General features: G+C 38.5%; 1 protein-coding gene across 3 annotated transcripts in view; it reads right to left on the bottom strand.

Annotated features, from left to right (window-relative positions):
* The window catches only part of CRIM1 (cysteine rich transmembrane BMP regulator 1), a 202,181-nt gene that overhangs the window by 79,509 nt on the left and 99,676 nt on the right, over positions 1 to 22,996 (bottom strand). For all 3 annotated transcript variants that reach the window (XM_075412684.1, XM_075412685.1, XM_075412686.1), the window contains one exon: positions 18,601 to 18,721. In XM_075412684.1, coding sequence (XP_075268799.1) covers positions 18,601 to 18,721 — 121 coding nt within the window. The remainder of the gene's footprint in view (positions 1 to 18,600; positions 18,722 to 22,996) is intronic.

Raw genomic sequence — 22,996 nt, 5'->3', positions numbered from 1 at the left:
TTCTAGAGATTGGACCATTCTAAATAGAGTATTTTCTCCATATAAGTAGTGTTTATTTGCTTATTTAAGAAAACAGCCTAAAGAACTGGAAGATATAAAATGTAGATAAACAATAGTCATGTTTGTTTCCAGATTCTTTGCTTTATGATTAACATAACAGTTTCAAAGTTAAACACTTAAGACTTCTGATAAGCTTACATTTAAGAGAGTTCTTGCCCCAAACAATAGGCATGTTATAGGAAGAAGCTGCAATGATTCAATAAAATAGAAAAGAAAATGAACAAAGAGAATAACCAAATATCACAGCTGAGAAACTTCATGGAATAGCACTTCAATTTTCAATTGCAAATCACATATGTTTGTATAAAAAAACTTGTAGATTAATTTCACATACTACAAATGCACATGCATTTCAAAAGGAAAAAAAGGGCTCAGCAGAAGATTCTGTAATTATGAGTTAAAGAAATGAAAATAAGAACTCTACTTGTTAATAACTATTTCAAATATGTAAGTATTCCAAGACCACTCCTGCATTAAACTACCCATTAGTAAGAAGCATGATCAGCACAATGCATTTGTTTATTCTTTATGCTTGAAAAGTAGTAAGTTTGGTTCTCCTCAACATGCATGTCTCCTTAATTGCCCAACAGCCATTTCATCTCGGACCAGGGAGCAATGAATGAGGAAGAGCCACCTCTCAACAGACAGAGTTTTAATATGTCTCCCTTTAACCTCATCAGTGTTAGATAATGTCGTTATATTCTCCACTGTAAGGTATTACTCAAAAGGAAATTTGCAAGAAGAAATACAAGTAAAGTCAACAAATTTCACAGAACCTTTATTATATTATCTGCAAAGGATGCTTAAAATATTGCATTATAGCAGTGTGTCACTATAAATACATAATTAGTCCTTGAAAAAACAGTATTAATTATTTCACATTTCACAAATAATGTGCACACATATTCTACAATATGACAGTTTTAAAACAGGCATTTCAAGGATTTTTTTGATAATATTGTGCTTACCATAACAGTAAAAGATAGTGAACTAAACCAACAAAGATCTAAGAGTACAGAAACCAAAGTTTTATTTATCATACCTTTGCTTTTGACATTTACTTCTCAACTTACTTGTAAATACAAAAAAAAAAGAGGAATCTAATTTTCTTTACTCTATGCCTTTTGCCTTCACAGATGTAGAAGGAAAAAAAGAGTTATGGCTAAAAAAACCCCAAAGAAGTTGTGACAGCAGCTTCCCTTTGAGATGACTCTGTAAGTAATCTTAGAGAATCCGGTACTAATATCTCACCTTTTGCTGCCCCAATAAAAGGAACATACTTACTGGGGGGGGGGGGGGGGGGAGGAAGAAAAAAGACGACTTCTACGAATCAGTGAAAAAGTGACAGTTAGCACTGGCAGGTTCAAGGAATTTGTACCTTCACCCATCTAACAGACATTGCTTTGGAACATGCTGTTCCCTTGCGAGAAGAATGAAACACAGAAATAAGTGCCTACATATTACTAAAGAAGAAACAAAAAATCTTTTAAAACGTACATAATAAAAACAAGTACAGACACTATCTGAAAGCGGTATTAAAAGCCTAGATAAAAATACTAGGTTTCACTTCAACAACCCTATATTCAACATTCATATAACCTCCAGGAAAATAGGCAGATCAAACTTCCTGAAAATTCACAGCTTTCACAGAGAAAATGGCACACGTGATGGAAATGTAGTTGTGGACCTTGAGTTTCCAAGTTTCATGAGCTGAAATTACCACTCAGTTTTACTGCTTTCACAATAAGCTTTTTCAGACTTGCCTGTATCTTCTCTATCTTTTGCCTCACATTCATTATCATTGATGATTGGAGTTGCAGGAGAATATTAAATGATTCAGTTAATAACTTGTATTATTTCCCTCTCCTTTTCTTGCCCAGATAACTGCTTTAAAAGAAAAAAAAAAAAACAAACCCACAAAACCAAACAACAAAAAAATATGAATCACCAGAGTAAATAAGATAGGACAACTTTCTAGAAGAAGGGCTGAAAAAGATGTTTAAAAGACTGGTGGGAGCCAACGTTCCTTTCTGCAGAAAAGACTCCCTCCCATTCAGAGGAACGAAGCTTTGCATACTCATTCACAGACCAAGGAAACAAAACCCCACCCTCCAAATTTTTATACATTGACTTCCCATTTAATCCACGCATAGAGAATGTCAAAGTAGCAAATGGTGTCAGATGGACTTTTAAATAGTCTGCATTCTTTTCAGCCAGCTCTGCTAGGAAAACCTTTGACCATCATCCAGGCTATTAGCATGGAAAACATTGTTTTGGAGACAGAAGTCTTTCAGGAAGAAACCCAAGGAATTCTGGTAGCCAAGCACAGCTGTCACACTGCCAAAACAACAACATCTGGAAATTCGGACTAAGTGATCCCGTTCTCAATAAGAGAGCAAAAGGAGCTTTATAGCACTACATTCTTCTGAAGCGCCTTTTGGAGCAGAAGGACAGACGGAAAAGAAGTTGTAGTCCAGCTCTGGGCCCTATCACATGCAGCTATTCACCTGCACGGCGTAGCTTAGCCTTGGCACTGAGCATTAGGTTTGAAGAAGTTTAGCAGGCCAGACTGGGATAAGCCTGTTGATAGTGGCCATGGTCCCTCTCAAAGTAATTTCTATAATATTTAGCAGTTCAGATTGCTGATCAGCAAGGCACAGTGTTGCTTCTGAGCTGCTCCCTCTATAACTTGCCTAAGGAAAACAGATACAGCAGAAGTTACTACAAGGGCACCTTCCCAGAGAGAAGACCACTTTATATGTTGCCTTCTCTCTTTACACAGCCTGCAGTGACACCACTGCAACATCAAATAGCATGGTGACATCCAAAAGTTCCAAGATTAAAGGGAGGTCAGTACTTGAGGTATCAAAGTTGGCACTCAGAATTTGTCTCTCGCACACCTTATACCAAAGGCTCTAAGGAAACATCTCTCTTGGGATGTTACTGTATAAAAGCACCCAAGTCAAGAAGAACATGTCCTTTTAACAAGGAAGAAGAGTCCTGTAAGAGTGCAATGTGCCCTAACAAGAAGGCCCAGAAAGAAAAAGCAGGACAATTAAACAGTCACGCTAGAGACTTCACAGAGCACAGCCTGAAAAGGTAGTAGGATGGCCTGGAATGAACCAAGAATCCCAAGTAAGCAGTCAGCTGTACTGAAATTTTGAAAATACAGAATCAACCTGACTGGTAAAAGGAAATGTCTCCAGTTCTTCAAGTTAAAATTAAGAAAAAAACCTAATGACAACAATAACCTTGGAAATTTCAACAACTGAGCAAGGGAAATTTAAGTATATAAAGAACCAGAAACAAGACAACGTTTATTAACCAATGCTTTACAGATTGAGGACGGTAACTACTTCAGTAGTATAAATGGCTTGATTTTTAATTTCAGTTTTTGAAGTTCTTCATTTCATTACTTGTTTCTTCTATGTTTTAGGATTTTTTGTTAGGTTTTGGGGTTTCAGAACATCATTTTCCTTCCTTCATGCCACCAAAAGAGCAAGCAGGAAAAGGAAGAAGGGGGGGGGGGAATCAAACAGAATACTTGTAAATGACATTTTTTATTTAAAATCTAATTATCTTGGTTCATTTACTTCTGTTATTAAACAGATGAAAAGAGAGAAGGGCTTGGTTAGCCTCAGAAAAGCTGTTTTGATGGTAGGATCAAAAGAATTCTCCAGACACAAGGCATATTGGCTATGAAAAAAAGAACAGGCATGCTGGAAAAAAGATTTAGTACCAGTGAATGGGAAGGTTGGGGCAGGGGTGTGTTGAGGAGAAGGATATTTATTTTGAGGATCAAAACAAAATTAAGTTTGAAGCTCTGAGACTAGAGAAAAGCATTCCTGCAACATAAATCACATGCCTGTGGAGATTTTATCATGGTCCTTCTTTTCCTTGCAGGAATCTAATATAATTTGTATTAACATTATTCGTATTAATGTTACCTAAAAGTAGTAGAGAAAACTCCTACAGATCCATTAATAATATAAACACTTAAGGGTACTGTAAAATAAGGAATTTTCAGAAGAGAACTCCCAGCGTTATCAAAGCTTGATGAACTAGTGGCGAGGAAAAGAAACTAAACGAAAGACCCTCCCTATTATCAAGGACAGGGCATGAGAGACAAACGATACAGCAAAATGAAATATTAACACAGCAATGTCACAAAATCAGAAAATTATTATGTCCATTTTACTGACATGTAAAGCCACAACATGAGTTAAGTCGGCAAGGTGATGAATCAAGCTGCAGCTTGAGGAATTGACCAAATGCTAGTTTCAGAAAAGATAAACCCTAGTCCTAAACACAGAAAGTGACACTGCAGCAAAGACAAAGCCATTGGGACACCTCCACCCAAGGTGGAGCAAGAAGCTCCTGGTTCAGCTAGAAACTTCCCAGATCTTCAGACATACAGACTGGAGAGTCTTCACCCACAAGTTCAGGGTCACTGTTTTATACATTTTGCATTTTCAAGTTTTAAAGATATGATTAAGCAAGTCAATAATGAAAATATTCCTTTTTTCCTGGAAATCTTTTAGTATTTTATTTTGGAGATCAGTAACAAACCTGTAGAAAGAGGTGTCAGAACAACTGTGGAAGCTGCATATAACACTTATCAGACAATTTCCAAATGCTCAAAAGTTTTGCATCAGTTCTATACGAACTGACTCATATGGAAGTTCTTCCTATTCTAATTCTCAGGGGGTTTACTTATCAAGAAATCAAAGCTAGTGTTCTCCTAAGTAAGAATTCCTTTCTAGAATTCTGCATATTTTTAGAATCATAGAATAGTTTGGGTTGGAAGGGACTTTTGCCTAGTCCAAACCTCTGCAAATGAGCAGGGACATCTTCAACTGGATCAGGTTGCTCAGAGCCCCGTCCAACCTGACCTTGAATGTTTTCAGGGAGGGGGCATCTACTATCTCTCTGGGCAACCTGTGCCAGGGTTTCACCACCCTCATGGTAGAAAATGTCCTCCTTATAACCAGTCTAAATCTACCCTCTTCTAGTTTAAAACCATTACCCCTTGTCCTGTCACAACAAGGCCTGCTAGAATGCCTCTCCCCATCCTTCTTATAAGCCCCCTTTAAGTACTGGAAGTCTGCTCTAAAGTCTCCCCGGAGCCTTCTCTTCTGCAGGCTGAACAGCCCCAACTCTCTCAGCCTTTCCTCATAGGAGAGGTGCTCCAGCCATCAGATCATCTTTGTGGCCCTCCTTTGGACCCACTCCAACAGGTCTTTCTTGTGCTGAGGGCTCCAGAGGTGGACGCAGTACACCAGGTGGGGTCTCACCAGAGCAGGCAGAATCACCTCCCTCGCCCTGCTGGCTACGCTTCTCTTGATGCAGCCCAGGATATGGTTGGCCTTCTGGGCTGTGAGCGCACATTGTCAATCGATGTCCAGTTTTTCATCCACCAGTAGCCTCAAGTCCTTCTTGGCAGGGCTGGTCTCAATCCCTTCATCCCCCAGCCTGTACTGATACCAGGGGTTGCCCCGACCCAGGTGCAGGACCTTTCACTTGGCCTTGTTGAACCTCATGAGGTTCACACAGGCCCACCTCTCCAGCTTGTCCAGGTCCCTCTGGATGGCATCCCATCCTTCTGGTGTGTCAACTGCACCACTCAGCTTGATGTCATCTGAAAAGTTGCTGAGGGTGCACTCAGTCTTGCTAAGTCATTGATGAAAATGTTAAACAGCATTGGTCCCAGTATGCACCCCTGAGGGACACCACTTGTCACCGATGTCCATTTCGACATACAGCTGTTGACCATTGCCTTCTGGTGCAACCATCCAACCAATTCCTTAGCTACTGAACAGTCTACCCATCAAATCCATATTTCTCCAATTTAGAGAGCAGGATGTTGTGAGGGACTGTTTCGAAGGCTTTACAGAAGTCCAGACAGATCACATCTGTAGCTCTTCCCTTGTCCACTGATGTAGTCACTCCATCATAGAAGGCCACTAGGTTGGTCAGGTAGGACCTGCCCTTGGTGAAGTCATGCTGGCTGTCTCAAGTCACCTCCCTGGCCTCCATGTGCCTTAGCATAGCTTCTGGGAGGATCTGTTGTTCCATGACCTTCCCAGGTGCAGAGGTGAGGCTGACAGGTTGGTAGTTCCTAGGGTCCTCCTTCCTACCCTTTTTAAAAATGGGCACAATGTTTCCCTTCTTCCAGTCACCAGGTACTTCACCTGACTGCCACGATCCTTCAAATATTATGGAGAGTGGATTGGCAATGACATCAGCCAGCTCCCTCAGGACTCTGGGATGCATTTCACCAGGTCCCATAGACTTACGTACGTTCAGGTTCCTCAGGCGGTCATGAAACTGGTCTTCCCTTACAGTGGGAAGGGCTTTACCTCTCTGGTCCCCATCTTGAAGTCCATCGACTCAGGAGGGGCAAGGAGAGAGGCTGCCAGTGAACACTGAGGCAAAAAAGTTGTCAAGTACCTCAGCCTTCTCCTCATCTGTTGATATGAGGTTGCTATTCTTGTTCATCAGGGGGAGTACACTTTCCTTAACCTTCCTTTTCTAGCTGACGTACCTGTAGAAGCCCTTGTTATTGTTAGCATTCCTTGCCAAATTCAGCTCCAGCCGGGCCTTGGCCCTCCTGACCTCATCCCTACACAACAGGATACCTGTTTCTGCTTCCACTGCCTTGCAGTTCCCTCTTGGTTTTTAGTTTGACCAGCAGGTCTCAACTGAGCCATGCTAGTGTCTTCTCTTCCTTGCCTGACTTCTTACCCCTGGGGACTGAGAGTTCCTGCACCCTATGGAAAGCATCCTTAAAGGTCTGCCAGCTCTGTTCTGCTCCCCTGTCCCTGAGGACCGTTTCCCAGGGGTTCCTGCTGACTAACTCCTTGAAGAGCTGGAAGCTGGCTTTCCTAAAAATTAGCGTCCTGACTGTAGTCCTCGCCTTTCCCATATCCCTCAAGACTGAACTTCAGTGTGTGATCACTTCAGCCTAGGCTGCCTCACATCTTGATGTCAGCGATGAGCTTACTTGCATTGGTGACCATCAGGTCCAGTACTGCATTCCCTCTGGTAGGGGTGTCAATTACCTGGCTTAAAAAGTTATCCTCAATGCATTCCAGGAATCTCCTGGATTGTCTACAGCTCACCGTCCTGCTTTTCAGCAGATGTCAGGGTGATTGAAGTCCCCCAGTAGGACGAGAGACTGCAAGCGTGAAGCCTCCTGGAGCTGGAGGAAGAAGGCTTCGTCAGTAGGCTCCGCTTCATCAGGCAGCCTGCAGTAGACACCCATGACCAGGTTCCATTTGTTGCCTCTGTCTCTGATTCCTACCCATAGGCTTTTGACCTGTTCATGACTATTCTTCAGGGACAGTGGCTTGGAGAGTATCATGGAGAGTGGCTTGGCAACTACATCAGCCAATTCCCTTGGGACTCTGGGATGCATCTCATCAGGTCCCATAGGCTTACGTATATTCAGGTTCCTCAGGTGGTCACAAACCTGGTCTTCTCTTATGGTGGGACAGACTTTGCTTCCCCAGTCCCCGCCTTATGGCCCACCCACTTGAAAGGTGTAGGAAGAGAGTTACAAATAGGTACCCAATGTAACAGCGCATTCTTCCATCAGTATAGTAATCTTTATACATGGGAGCATTTAAATATTACAAAAGGCAACAATCTAGCTTTTAATTAAAGATACTGTGAAAGGGAATATTTTTTGTGCATCTTTTGCATATTATTAGCATTAGGAAACAGCAAACAGATGCTATGCAGGAGAAAAAACTCATACAATCAACATCCACATCAAGTAGAATACCATCCTTCCAAGGCTTATTAGAATCCAAAGAGTTCATTTGACTAAAAGATTCCATTTCATCCTTTGACTAATGTTAAATCAACTGGTCTGTTTCCCAGCGGGATGAGATAGGAAAAGAGGGCAGTCACAAAAGAGTCGTCCCATGGAACCAGTAGGCATACAACCACTGGTCAAGTGCACCGAAATTTCAAGTGCACTGATTTTTTCAAGTATGCTGATATATGTATAGACTCTTCTGAATTCATCAGTATACAAAATAAAACACAATATAAACCAGCCCAATCCTGCATTTTTCTCATATTTTGCCATATCAATGGATGTTTTACTCTGTTGAAGATCTCTCAGTTTTGTACCACTAGGTACCTCCGTTACTCTTTCCATAGGTTTATCAGCCTCACCCTTTATAATATAACAAACATTTCAAAACCGAAAGACAGGATATTAGTTAAGATGTTATACAAAGGTTATCTGGTATTATAAGAATTTTTATTTCACTATTTTTTAATGAGGAATTATAATTAGCTGATCCTCTTACAAATAAAACACAATTCCTAAGGACTTCAGGTCAAAATCACTTTCACATAATAGTTTTATAAGTAATTTACTAACTTCAATAATGCTGTAACTCCAAACCTTCTTACTCCTGAATAACATATCTTCCTCAAACTAAGCCATTAGGGACTCAACATAAGCAAACAAAAAAAGCAATAAACACCACCATCAAAAAGGACCATCCCCCCCCCATAACACATTAGTTTTTAAATTTATCTGATTGTTTAATTTAATGTCCACTCTTTCTTTTTTGAAAGAAAAAAAACCCAGGAATTATTCCATGTTTAGCTTTTCCATGCCATTTGTGGTATTAAACACTTTTCTCATAGCCCTGAAGGCAATTCTGTACAAGCTCAGGAAGGATAAATTAACTAAGACTCTGTTTGAGAACTGTTCCATGCAGCTTTCATACGAGAGATGCTACAAAGCAAAATGTCCAGAAGAGACAAATACGACCTTCCTAAAAATGTGGCAAACCATTAGATGATCATGTAGCTTCTGAATTTATTCCGTTATGGACTAAATTTAAAAACAAGGCCAGAAGATTGCTCCAGAATCCCAGTGTTTCCGAAACCAAACAACTCCATTCACTTAATGAGACCTCTTCCATGTAGTGGGAACCATGTATGCTAGAACTGTAACTCTTTTCTAGAAACAAGATTCTTGAAATTCCACCAATGACATTTCAAGGGACAGTAGTGAGAAACTACTTATTATTTTAAAATGGTCTGCAACCTTCAGTTCCACTTTCTAAATATTAAATAATTTAAGAAGGAATACAGGAAGCAGTGATTTGTGGCTGCTGAAGTCCGACACAGTGTTTCCTGTTATTTTGTAGAGGAAACACAACTTCACATTATTTTGATATTATCTTCTGCTGTGAGTATTGTTGGAAGCTGCTGGGAAATTCTCATGTCTGTCTCCCTTCTAAAATGGAAACACCCAAGTGATAATTCTATTGCTTCATTATGTATTTGGGTCTCCCTAGGCATCTGTACAGTTGTGAGTTTGAAGACAATTGTCAAAGACATTATTGATCTCTATGATACAAACAGAAATTTGCCTGTTCAAGTGAGAAATTATTCTGAACTAAGTCACCTATTCAATTTCCAAACAAGTTGATAGCTGATGAAGTAGAAGAAACGGAACAAAATAGAGTGGAAAGTCTTGGGGGGAGGAAGGAGAGCAATATTCAGTGCGATCAAGCTATACACTAATTCTTAGACAAACAAGTGAAAACAAAAATTTGTAACAGAAAGATATGTCTGCCAGCTTATTATAAACTGAAAGAGTTCAAACACCAGTCTGCTTGTTAAGAAGGAAAACAAAAACAAATTCTATAGACACTACCATTTCATGCTACTTCCAAGCATAAAACACAATCTAAAAGTAGACAATTATAAGTTATTTTATCTGGGTTACATTTTCTTCTTAATTTTAACAGTGAAGGAGTCAATATACCATTAACACAGACAGGGTCAGAATAAAGTACTACATATACTTTTCTATAAAAAATCATACATAAAAATGGAAGCTGCTTGCATAACTGTGATCATTACTTCCTCCCCCTGTGCAAATGCTGGGGTTTTTCTGCTTATGGGAAATGTGCTCCTTCCTTTAGGTAGCATTGTCTTGAAAGGTTTTGCAATTCAGTACTTCCTAGGAGTTAGTGGCAGACCATGGATGTGTCTTTTTAACTTGTACAACACAGGTGTAAAAAGCTGATCTTATAAAGATGCAAGTAGGGACCCCTATATTTAGAACATCTTACATCTGCTTCTGCAGAAGATTCACATGCTATATCTTCTGAAAACGTCCTCATGTTTCCTCTCTTTGTTAGAGGGGTCCGACACTCAAAAGTCAGCCATGAGGCTCCAGAAATGTCTTGTGTTTCAAGAGTTTCTGTTTAAGTTTTATTGAGATGGCTTTTTAAAACAAGAAAAACCAAAAAACCCACCTTACTATCTTTTTCTCATTTGTGGATTTCAGGAAAACATGGTTGCTTGCCAGAACAACCCACATTGTGAGGCTGGATGCCAAGGCAGCAATAACCATCATCACACTGAGAACATCTAGGAATTGCTGAGGCAGCTGTGGTAAGGGAGGAAGAAGGGGACTACCTGAACTTTGAATTCACCAATTCATTACATCTCCTGGAAGATCAACACAGACAAGATGGACATGGAGCATGGGTCACCTATGAAGGTCACACACAAGCCCTTTTATCCTTGCTCTTTGTGGATATTCATCACAGTGCAATCTGTAAACAGGACCGAACACCGCCTTCTCATGTAGCAGACCTGAATGAAGAAAAATGGTTTGCCTGGGAAAAATATTTACTGTTTCCTAACTTTTGAGGATTTCTCTTTAAAGACTGAAATACATGAAGATGCCCAAACACCTACTTCCACATATTATGAAACTTTACAAAATTGCAGTGTTCTATTCTCTTTTTCAGCAACTGTTAAAACAAAGAAAGCCCTATTGGAAGCCTGAGCTTGACGTGCATTGGGTTCAACTGGTATCAATGTAGAGCTTTTCTTCAATAAAAAAACTTGCCTGTTCAGTAAGCAACAGACTCTCCAATTCAACACCAAGTGTTACAACACCATGGTATTGGATGGTCATATTGACCTGAGATGGCAAAGTGGTCTGGTGGAGTTAAAGTACAGAAGGAAAAACTTGAGCAAGTTGGCCACGATAACTAGAAACCAGAGTTTCCAAGACACTGATGAAAGAACTGAAGGCATAGCAAAGCTTCTGCAGAACCCTTAACATCCTTTTGTGAGACCTTTGGTCCACCTAATCAGGCTGCTCAGAAGTCAAGCCCTGAATAGAAATCTCAGGAAGATACAGGTGCTTGGATTTGTATTTGGTCTTACCAGTTCCAGCTGAACTTTCCTTTAACAAAAACTGGGATCCACAACCACTTTCTCTTGGATACCATTTCTTGAGGATGAGATGGGTGGAGGAGAAGGACTTAAAATTCTAGAACAAATACAAGGGAGACTTCTATATCGGCAGAAGTTGCTTAAGAGAGGTGACTGGTACAGGGGGGAAAGAGAAGTTACACCTCCTGAAAAGTCATGACTGCCCCCTAAAGAAGGTTGGGAAAAACAAAGTGTTGAACTCTGTACTGAACACCCAAACGATGTATCATAAAATTAAGGTCTTCCAAAGACAGGAAGACCTAAGAAAAGAATCTAGACAAACATGCAAGAATCATGTCATATTTTTATAACGAATGACATAGAAAAGATCTAGCCCAGCCAAGCAGCTAAAAAGAATGAACAGAAAGTGTGTACTGTACCTGTCCTACTGAGTGGGATAGATGCAAAGGTAATCAGGGACTCAGAGGGCACCTCTACAGATGCTATCGGAAGAAAAACATCACCCAGCTAGCCGTGTGTGGCTACTCTCATAAATAATGCAAATATAAATTGGTAATAGCTTAAAAGAGAACTTACAACTATAGACTTCCCAGTTATGATTCTGGTGGCTGCTATAAAATGAGAAGAAATGAACTGTGCTGGTTTATGCGTAGCTGCCACTAGGATTCCCTAGACACTGGTGTAACATGAAATACAGACTATTCTGCTAGGTCGAATGCTGTGACAGTTTGTGGACACAATAATGATACAATGACAACAGGTTCAAGTGTTATAAAAGAGGATAAAGTACATTAAAAGTAATTGCTTACTGGGCAAAGTAATCTAGAAGGATAACAAAATCATAAACAAATTTCAATGACCTCTTCAGAGGTGTGATTTTTGCATAAACAGACACTACAGGACCTCAGTTTAGTCAACTAACATGAAAAGACAGCATGGTTGACTTAACTGATACCTACTATTTTTCTGAAAAATAAAAGTGAAACTGCTAATGATGAATTTCTCAAGTGGCATCTACACTGTGCCTAAGACAGCAGAAAGTTCTATTAGAAACAAAAGACTACAAATAATAAAAGAGGCGATTTCTTCCTTTGGAATCAAAAACAATTCAGTAATGGTGTACCAAATTTATAGACTCTCTCTGTGTTTAGAACTGCTAAATCAACCACACATGTTAAAAGTGTTTTAGTACAGGACAGATGCAAAAGAGTATTTTCTTAATTTAATAGATTATTCTTCAAGTGAAACATGTTTGTAAATTTACTCTTTTTACAACTATTTCATTCCTTGAAAGGTAATTTTACTTAATTAAATACAATAATAAAATCTGGTTTTGTAGTGTTCTAAGTTGTATTCAATTTCTATCCAAATACAGCTTAGCATAAACCTTGGGTAAATAAATGCTTTGTTGCTACATGAAAGTGTTACTCCTCTTGAGCCGTATAAAAACGTGTTTAAGAAGGGGGGTGAGGGGAGGGCAGAGCTGGGCTGTTTTCTAAGTAAAGCTTTATGCTTGGTGAAAACAACACGCACATATAAATTGCCCCTCTGACCCAACAGGACTGAGTAGGTGATCACGACGTAAAACAGTATCTCATGCTCGTCACGTACATTTCCCTCCTTTTCGATACTGCAGACCAAATTGTGGCACTGCCATTCACCACAGCCCCAGATTGAGACATTTTAGCCACATACAAAGAAAAACCAACACGGGGAAGACTATTCAAACAAGGAAAAAAAGTTCTATGACTAATTCATTTAAGAAACTTTTTCAGAGATTTTCTTCTAAACAATGAATGCATAATCCTACTCCTCCACGCTACTCAAACCAATTGAGAGTTCAGCATTTGCAGCAGCATCCAGCTATCTGTAACTAAGCGCTAGGGAAACAGTCCGATTCAAAGAGTCTTCATTCGCTCACCCCTCAAGCCCAAGTCTTTCAGGCTCCAATCTTGCAAGGTTATATCTATAAAAAGCTCTTCTTTGCTTTTCTGTCATCGTGACTTATATTCCTGTTTCGTTTAGATTTATTAAACAGTTCAGTGCTCAAAGTTTCCGCCTCTCTATAAGCTGTTACCTGCTTCTGTTACGCTTCATTTACATTTGTTTTATCCCTTGTCCTCCCACCACAACAACCTTGAAATTGCTTTTTTAAAGCCAAGACTCAGATATACAAAATAAACTACTGGAGATATTGATGGATAAACATTTATCAATTATTTCTGAATTATTTCTAATCTAGAACATATTCAAGCTTATGGTGTGAGCTTTTTAAGTAAGTACGTCAAGCAAACTTACTGTCAGGATTTAGTGAACATACTCCTGGATGCTTCTCTGCTCTCAGAAGGATATTATTATATCCTATATCATTAGCAAGATATTCAAGCCAGCACGTGCATGCCGCAAGAGTTCCCCTCAGGAGGTACAGGACCCCAACACTGACTCGTCGGTACTGATTCACTTCCAAAATCAGGGGGAGAAGCGGTGTGGTAAATGTTCTTTTTCAATGTCATGTAGTTTGGGGAAGGGGCTACATTTCCATTTCGTAAAAGTAAACCCTGTGAGACGAAGATTAATTAAAAAGCCCTATTATTTTTTGAAAAGCTAGAATCCAATACAAGGAAAAGGACTGGTGACTACAGAAGACTGAAATTGAGAAAGCAGGTGCTCTGATGGTCAGATTTTTAAGGCAAGCTTACTATCTTAAAAAGACAAAATCAAGTTTCACACAACTGCCTTTATCAAAGCAACATCAGTTGCTTTCAGCTATAATTGCTTCCTTTAATCCTTCTCAATTCAGTCCTCTATCAGTTTTCCCACCATTTTTCTCAGAACTGATGTCAAGATAACCAGGCTTTAATAACTTAGTTCTTGTTCTTTTTAATATTGGCACAGTACTAATATCTTTCTGGTTCTCTAGAATTTTCTTGGTTTATCTGGTTTTATTCAAACACTGACCAAGAACAGCTGAAAAAAACATCTCCATGATAACAGAGCACTGAATGAATCTTGAATCTTGAAGTTACCAGACTTGTAACGGACAACTGCAAGGACAATGGAAACTGGAGCAAGGGAAAAGACTACACTTAGATTAAATGAAGGGCAAAGAGCACAGAAGCAGGGGGATAAGACTAAATTTACAAATGATTTTAATAAGGAGAGCAGCTGGAAAGAAAAAAAGATAATACAGAAATATTTCGTGTAAAGCTATCCAAACATGCCATTTACTCCTTTATATATAATGCTACGAAAAATGTACAAGACCATGTAAGCAATAAAGACATAAACCAACACTAACCACTGAAATCAGTTCCTCTTGTTACAGTCCCTTCTTCATAGACAAAAAATTAAACAGATTTTGATAAAGAATTTTACACTTCCAAATAAGTTCTCAAAGGGAACTGAAAATTTGAAGAAAAATCTTTCACAACAGAAAACCTGGATAAATTAGAATATAATGGATTCTGCACACTTTGTATTGATCATCCTTTCATTTAACTTTGCAACAGCAGACAAAGTTATATTAACAAAACGGTAATAACATGTTGTCTGTAAGAGCTCTAATACATTTTCATTCGATGAGCTCCTTGGAGAAGAGACCAGAGACAGACATATCATTTAGGATTCCTAACATGTTTGCTGGAAATTTAAGGTAAGTGTTTCATGACAGTCTGATGAAGCTGAAGCAACTGGTATTTTGATATTAATGCCAAATCAGTAGGCTGTTCTGTTTGCAATAATGGATCAGAAATCGGTGTGAAACTAAATGTAACCTGTGACTGCGAGTACAAGAACCTAAGGTATCAGATTTTTACTATTCCCAGTTTTCCCCTGGCATTGCTAGAAGCGTTTTCAATATTATGAACATGCATTCAAGAGCTCACTCATAAAACAAATGCCAGCTTAACACCAGATTTAAGCATCTCTGTTTTCCCAGCATATTACATACAAGAAATCAGCCAAGAACAAGATGTGGGACAGAAGGAAGTCTGGCCCTGCTGCATGTGAAATTGTCAGCTACTTGTTAACTGAGTCAGTGCCATGATATCCATCCTTAACTATGATACTCTCCTTGACGCCTCTCCAGTTCTGCTGATACTAAGCCTTTATTTTAGCAGCAGTAAATGAAATAAATAATTGTAATTATATGAAAAAGTCCATAATCTTCACAAAAACAGTTTGATGAAGTCTAAAGACTATGACCTTATGAAACACTGTCTCTTTGCTTTTAATAAATTATTCTCAAATGTACATTAAAACATACAGTGCCACTTCTTTTCAACTTAATCCTAACGATTAAAAAGAGATATGATATGGATTTAGGTGATTCTAAACTGAATCACAGTCAATGCAATGTTAATATTCCATAATGACTTTAGTAACAAAATCCAGAATTGAAGAAATACATCCCATTTTCCCAGTGTAGAGTCATTTATCCATAAATCTGCACTTTATTTGACTTTTTACATAGTTTTGAGATGGAAGTCTCATGTGGGATAGAGACCCTGCCTTCAAATATAAAGCTGCAATGTTTCCCCAAATCTAAGGAAACACTGAACCTGAATTCAAATGGTTTGACTTTCACATTCCAAGTACCTGAACTTAGCTTCCCTTTCTGCTCTCTCTTTTTTCACACATATCCTTCTCTTCCCTCTAAACTTCATCTATTCTTCTTTTTCTAATTATCCCCATCCCTTTGTTCATTTATTGCTCCCTTCAAGTAATATCTTTACCTACAGCACATGAATGATGACTATGGCACTGCCCTCCTTAAGAATCACAGCAGTACATCAAAATCTAAATAACTAAATACGTTTCTAGAGGGCACAGAACATGTAAAGCATCTATACAGTCCTCTTGCTGCCAGATTCAGCTCTTCTTTTCTTCTCATCTACTCTATTAAAAAGTGCATTATTGCTTTGGCTGAATTAAGGCAATCCAAAAATCTAGCAACCTACCTAATAACTATATGCAGCAACATAGACTGAGCCACAAAATTAAAAACTAATGGAGGAGTATAAGACACCTATAATTGTTTCAACTTGCCTGCAGACTCGGACTGGGTTATACTAACTAGATTTTTTTGCAGTTTTACACATCAAGGAGGACAGAGATATTAACAAAAAAGCTCAGATCCGATCATAAGACTTGAGGAGCGAAGAACTCATCTGTTCCATCTCTGATCCCTTGTCAAACTCTGAGCCCAGTAATGCCCAGCACTCTGATTTCCAAGAGGTTTCAGTGTAATTCACAATTATCTAATAATTCACACGCTCTAAGCCTGCTTGTACAAGTAGGGTCTTTGTGTGTAGGAGATGGGAATACTGGTTTTGTCACTTAAGTGCCAGGCACGTGTACAAGTACGCTTCAGACACTCAGTCACCAGACTCAGCAAACCAACAACATTATCAAAGAAAGAAAAAGATTCTTTCAAGGACGTGTTTGCTCTAGGTGTTTTATTTAAGATCAGTCCCCATGTGTGCACGAGAAAGAGAAAATATTTCCAACTGGTCATTTTTCTGAAGTAAATGAAGTTTTATTTTCTTGGTACTCTATGATTCCTGATAGGAGGAACGCTGAAGTTATCATCTACCAAGAATAAAGTGGGTATTTTTCATTCCCTCCACCCAAGCAATAGAAAAATCAATCCTGAATTTATATTAGACTGCAGAAAAACAGAACACAATTTTACTTTTGGGAAACAAAATGAATTTGGCCTATATACCACTTTTTAATCCAGTAAACTGAAATAAATTTGGAAGTAAAAATCTACCATTAATCTAATTTTTCTATTATGTCAAAGTTTCTGAGTGTTAATCTAAACTAGAAATCTGTGAAATTTTAATCTGAGATTGCTTCTTTACTTTGTAATCTATCTTTCTGAATGCAGTCCTTAGTAGCATTTTATTCTAGTTGCCTTGAACATGCTGAGCTGTACTGGCAGCAATCCCAGTAGCATGACTAGTTAAAATCTACAGCCTCCCATGCAATCCCAACTAGCCAGGACAGCTATCAACTAATATGACATTCTCATAATTCCTAGAAAGGTTAATGAGAATATGTTAAAGGATAAAGAAAGGATACTGAGACTCCATACTATGATCTTGTCCAAAATTCAGAAAAAAAAAAAAGAAAACAATATCTCTGAATAAAAGAACATTTGTAGCATTCACTGAATAAGGATAACATGTATTTTTTAACTAGCAGACTGCTATGTGTATTCTACAATTAAAAATTAAATTTTTCAAGTTTAGAAATATATGTAAAAATTTTAATAGACAGGATTACTACATTATATGAAGTTCTTCACATCTCTTTCCCTGCCATAATTTTTTTAAAATAAATATATTTTTAACTCTCTATGCAGTAAGAGACCCTCATATTTCACAGAAAAACCATTTTCAAAGAAGTCACCATATTAAACAGTGACCTAAAAGGTACCCAACAGGGAAGATCCCTGATTCATTACACAGCCTTTCCCATTTTGTATTTTCTGAATTCTTTGCAAGTTTATCACTCCTTTACAATCTCATGAGGGGTTGAGAACATGGCAATACTGTATGGTGCGAAGACCTTCATACCAATAAACCAACTAGTTATATCTAGCTACATCTCTGTTTTCTTTTTTGTGTAAAATATTTTCATCGATGGCATTTTTTGCTTGAATTCATATTTATTCAGCGTATTGCTGAATCAGCTTTTGGGAAGTCTGTTGTACAAACAGAAGCTAAAACAGCAGTGAAGAATTTTGGAACAAAATCAACTCCAAATTGTCTTATATTTTCTGATTTGTGATAAATTATACCTACCTGAACAACAACAGATGTAAAATGGAAGCAAGTACTTGAAAATTCTGTTTCCCTACAGTTCCAGATAGTGTATGTCTTTCAGCTTCTTACAGTGGTCTTCCACATACAGAAAATACCTTTTTTCTTCACCTAAGCAAGATTCTCTCTGGCGTATCTTCTGCCATCTCCATCATTTAATTCCTTACCATCAAAGACCTTCCAAAGTTTCTCAGGAAAATTTATTTTTGTAAAATTAATTCAACACATTAAATATCAATCTAGAGGCACACGTGCTCAAATAACTTTAGCAAAAATCAGCTTCATGCATTTGCACTGAATTTTTTTCTGCTTCAAAAAGCTGGATTTCATATTCCTATCAGCCTGACATTCCTTTAACCCACTTCATGTATCTTTTATTGCGTATTAACATTTATTGCCATAGAAGTATGTATTATTATCCTCTATTTATGGTAGTTGAATTGTACAGAACAAGTTAGAAATACTCAGCCATCAAGACACCAACCTGGTGGGCAGGGTGCAGCAGCCATCAGCCGTCAGCCTGACTTGGGTTTCATAGCTATCCAGTGGGCAAACAACTTGTTGAACAGGAGGACACTCGACTGTGCTGCAATCCACACTGAATACTATGGAGGAAGGGGAGAAGAAAATTCCTTTTACTCATGCTTTAGGAGCTTTTCGGAAATCAATTCATCATAGGCAATCAGTTATGCATCAGCCTTTTAACTTAAGTCAGAAAAATTACCTAATGAAAGCATGCTCAGTAGGCAACTTTACAAAAAGGAGTTCCAATCTCTTTAAGATTCACTTTTTAAAATTACTGACTTGGGAAGCAACTGAACTAATATTAGTTAATAAAAAATTTATAAAAGTTAGACAGGCAATCTTGAACAATCATTACACCTGTGAATAATATTAGTTACTAGAAATACACTAGGTTACTGAGAATATATTTTCCTCACAGCTTTTAAAACAGTTAACAATTCATTGTTTATTTTTTTCCTGATTAAAGTCTGTTTAAAGACTAAAATACCTGGGTTACAAGAAATTAAAAAAATATTAAAGATACACTGTGGATTTATCCCTGCACAAGTAAACTAAATTTGTAAGGATTATTCCATTAGGTTGTGTTGTTCAGGTATTTATACATGGTGAAAAAAGAAATGCAAATTACCAAATCTATCTGATTATTAATAAGACAAAGAATTCTGCATAACAAGTAAGACTGACTATTTTAGAAAGCAACAAATGCTTAGAAATGCGAAAAAGGTCAGGCTGAATATACATTGACTCCTATGAGTCATACTCAGGAAAGCTGAAACACATCTTATTTGGTCCTAAATCTCTCATGTTCACAAACAATACCAGCTCAGGCATTATCTATTTGCTAGCCCTCATCATAATGATACTAAGAAAGTACAGAATACAACACGGGTCTCTCTTTCAAGAAACAAGCTACCTACTGACTGAGTAGGCAGGATGAATAGAACGTTATCAGATTGAAAAATTACACAGTACAATGTCCCTGATTACTGATCAAACTTCACGTCAGTATTGACACTACTGCAGCCGCTTACTGCGGTGCTAAAGCAGCTTGGCAATGCCACACCACGCTTCTTGCAAGAGCCAATACCTTTTAAAGTCCCATTTTCTGTCTTCTAGTCCTACATTTTTCAGGCTTGATCCTCAGATGTACACAGCAATAATAATTCAATCAGTCATAATGAGACCTCAGTCTCAGAATTACATCTCCTATAGAATATCTCATTAAGTATTTAAAAGAAAGCACAAGTTCAATGAAACCAGTTTGCAGCTCATCAAGGTTAGGACCAGTAGGTTGGTCCTCAAAACCATTAACTTTCAAAGTACATGAGTGTGCGAGTATCCTCTGTATAAGTGATATTCAGAGTCTGCCTTTTTCCAGTAATTTGGGAAACAGAGCCATCTGCTACATCAGAGCGACCTGACAAGTTCAAGAAGTTCTCACTGAGAAATGCACAAATTTAATTAAAGCCCATTTTGTGGAGCAATGTAGAAAGTTACTAAATTTAAATTGAAGGATTCCAGTTACTCATCTCGACAACGGCAATTATCAAATTAACTTGTATATCTCTTTGTAAACACACAAAAATACCTATTTGCCTATTCCACTTTGAAAAGCTCTAGCTTCATGTTCCATTTTATTAGCAAATCACATGTTTGAAACAGCTTTTCTGTAACAAATATACATCTAGTTCCTCCGTTACCACAACAGGCATTAAGAATCATGAGCTCATCAGCATGGCCCAACGCGACCAATACAATTTGCACGATTCTGTCGTGCCAGGTAACTAGCAATGTCCAGCTTCCTGAATGTAAACTAGTAACCCTTCTACCTCCCTGGATTCAAGGCCCCCTCCGCATCCTCCCCAGGAAAGCAGTCTGGGAAAAAACAGCTGAGTTCCACCTGCAAGGTGCTACTGCACAGCTATTTCTGTGTCCATCTTCCCATACACCAGTAACGACAATGAAAGGGCAAACACAAGGAAGCTCCCTAATCACACCACCAAGTCTCAACTAAGGTGCTCTTTCTTCCTAAATAGTTCGAAGTCTTTCCAGTGGTTATAGCATGCTAGTACATGGCTCACTAACACCGAAAAGCAGACGAAACAATCCTTCCTTATTAAAAAAGTACAAACCTAAGAAAAATTACATACAAAACCCCAAATCAAGAGCATTCAAACAGAAAATACTCATGTAATTAAGTGGCTGCAGTCACTCAGTGTTTCCCCTGTTTGATTTGACTTACCCGTTTTTATTTATTTCATAGTGATCTTTTACGAGTACCAGAGTGCCCTCCAACTCCTGTAAGGACTGGTAGGGTTTGGTGACCAAAGGGTATGCACTGAGCTTATCCACCACCCACAGAATTTTAGAATCCATATTCATACTCCACCTCAACCTTCTCTCCAAACTGGGAGATCTTTATTACTACATTATCAGATAAATCATAGAACACCTGAGGTTGGATGGAACCTCCAGAGGCCATCTGGTCCAGCTCCTTTCCCAAGCCAGGCCACATAGATCTGGTTGCCCAGGAACATGTCTAGACAGCTTCTGAATATCTCCAAGGATGAAGCCTCCATCACCTTTCCGAGCAACTCTTGCCAGCACTTGGTCACCCTCATGGGGAAAAAATGTTTCCTGATGCCCAGAGCGAACCTCCGTTGTTTCAGTTTGTGCTCACTGCCTCTGGTCCTGCCATCGTGCACCACTGAAAAGAGCCTTGCTCTGTCTCTACACCCTCCAATCACGTATTTGTATACATTGATGAGATCCCCCTGAGACTTTTCTCCAGCCTGAAAAGTCTTAGCTCTCTCAGCCCATCCTCAAAAGACAGAGATGAAAAGAGATAGAAAATTAAATATATTTGAAGAAGGAAAAAAAAGTTCTTACTTTTTTTCAGATTTGAGAAGGTTTCTCAAACAGATAAGCTGAAAATATTGTAAGGTCACAGAACAGTCTATAATCGGATTCCTCATTACTTAAAAAAATGTCCCCCAGATTAGCTGTACTATCGTCCTAAAAAATAAGACCGCAAACATTTGCCACTGAAATACTAGTTTTGTTTTCACATCTTACTTTGATTCCAATAACTACAAAGTGTACTTTTCATGAACAGGTTTATTATAAGCTGTTATTATCTACCTTATTATAAGCTAAAATAATCTAAAATTCTGTCCAGAGAAAACTAGTTTTGCCTATCCTAGAAACTTTAAGCTTTAAATATATAGTTTGACAAATACCTATCTTCAGGAACTCATAAACACCTTGGAATATGCTATCAGTGAAAATGCATCTAATCAACTTTGCTTAGAAGTCTTCAGGAACTTCCTTATGCATTTAAGTTGTACACTGTAGCATCTGAGAATTAGTAATTTTTCTATGAGAACGTAGGAGAAATCCTGTCATGGCTGCAGAGCCTGACACAGCTGCAGTACTTTGCAACCTCCTTTATAAACTACAAAACAGAAGGTCTCTTATCATGGCACTGTTACTACCTAGGTGAAAATAACGTTATACTAGAATAACTTAAAAATATTAAGTTTTGCCTTTAGGTATTACGCTGGCTTTTCAAAGAACAGAATGTACAGTTCAGGGGCAAGATCTAAATAGCTACACCTATGCATCCAAAGCTCCAGGACCAAGGCAGCAATCGCATCTCTGATGCAACACAGTGGCTCAGAACAGGGAAGACTCCCTATTTTTCCAGAAGTCACAGCTTTCGGAGGGTCCAGTACAAGGGTACACAGTCTGCTTCTACAGCACTTAAGAAGCACCACGTAACACCCTTTGCCTTCAGTTCAGATGCGTTTCAAGTGGTCTCTCATGAACAACGCAACGCAACGTGACTACATCTGATAATGGCAGTTACACTTTCTGCTCCGGGAGAAGGATAAAGCAAGCCTGAAAGCATCTCTCCATGACAATGCATCATTCTTTTTACATTTCTTCACACTTCAGAATGTATTAAATACAACCAGAACAGATGGCGTTCCTGGACTTTCAATGCAGTTGTATCACCGTTTGAACAACTTCCTTAACTTCTCTGTCACAGACATTTCCCAACATGGACCCCCGCATTTGCTGCTTTTTTTTTTTCTCCCTCACCATCACTGTCAACTTATAAACCATTTCTCGAGCTACGTTATAAATGTATCTGTAATTCTTCCCCACTCATGTTCTCCAGCCCTCTCCCAACCTCATCTCTTAAGTCCTCTCAACATCAGCTTCTAAAAAGCAAAACAACACATGTACTATTTCTGTAAGTAACAAAGAATAAAAAAAAAAAAATCATGTAATTCTCAACTATGTATAAAAACTTGATTTTACTGACCGTTGTCCTTTGTGCAAGACTGTAA

The sequence above is a fragment of the Opisthocomus hoazin genome, chromosome 2 (genome assembly GCF_030867145.1).
Source record: "Opisthocomus hoazin isolate bOpiHoa1 chromosome 2, bOpiHoa1.hap1, whole genome shotgun sequence".
NCBI lineage: Eukaryota > Metazoa > Chordata > Aves > Opisthocomiformes > Opisthocomidae > Opisthocomus > Opisthocomus hoazin.
Note: the sequence above shows the minus strand (reverse complement) of the source record. Positions and strands in the feature narration are given on the sequence as shown.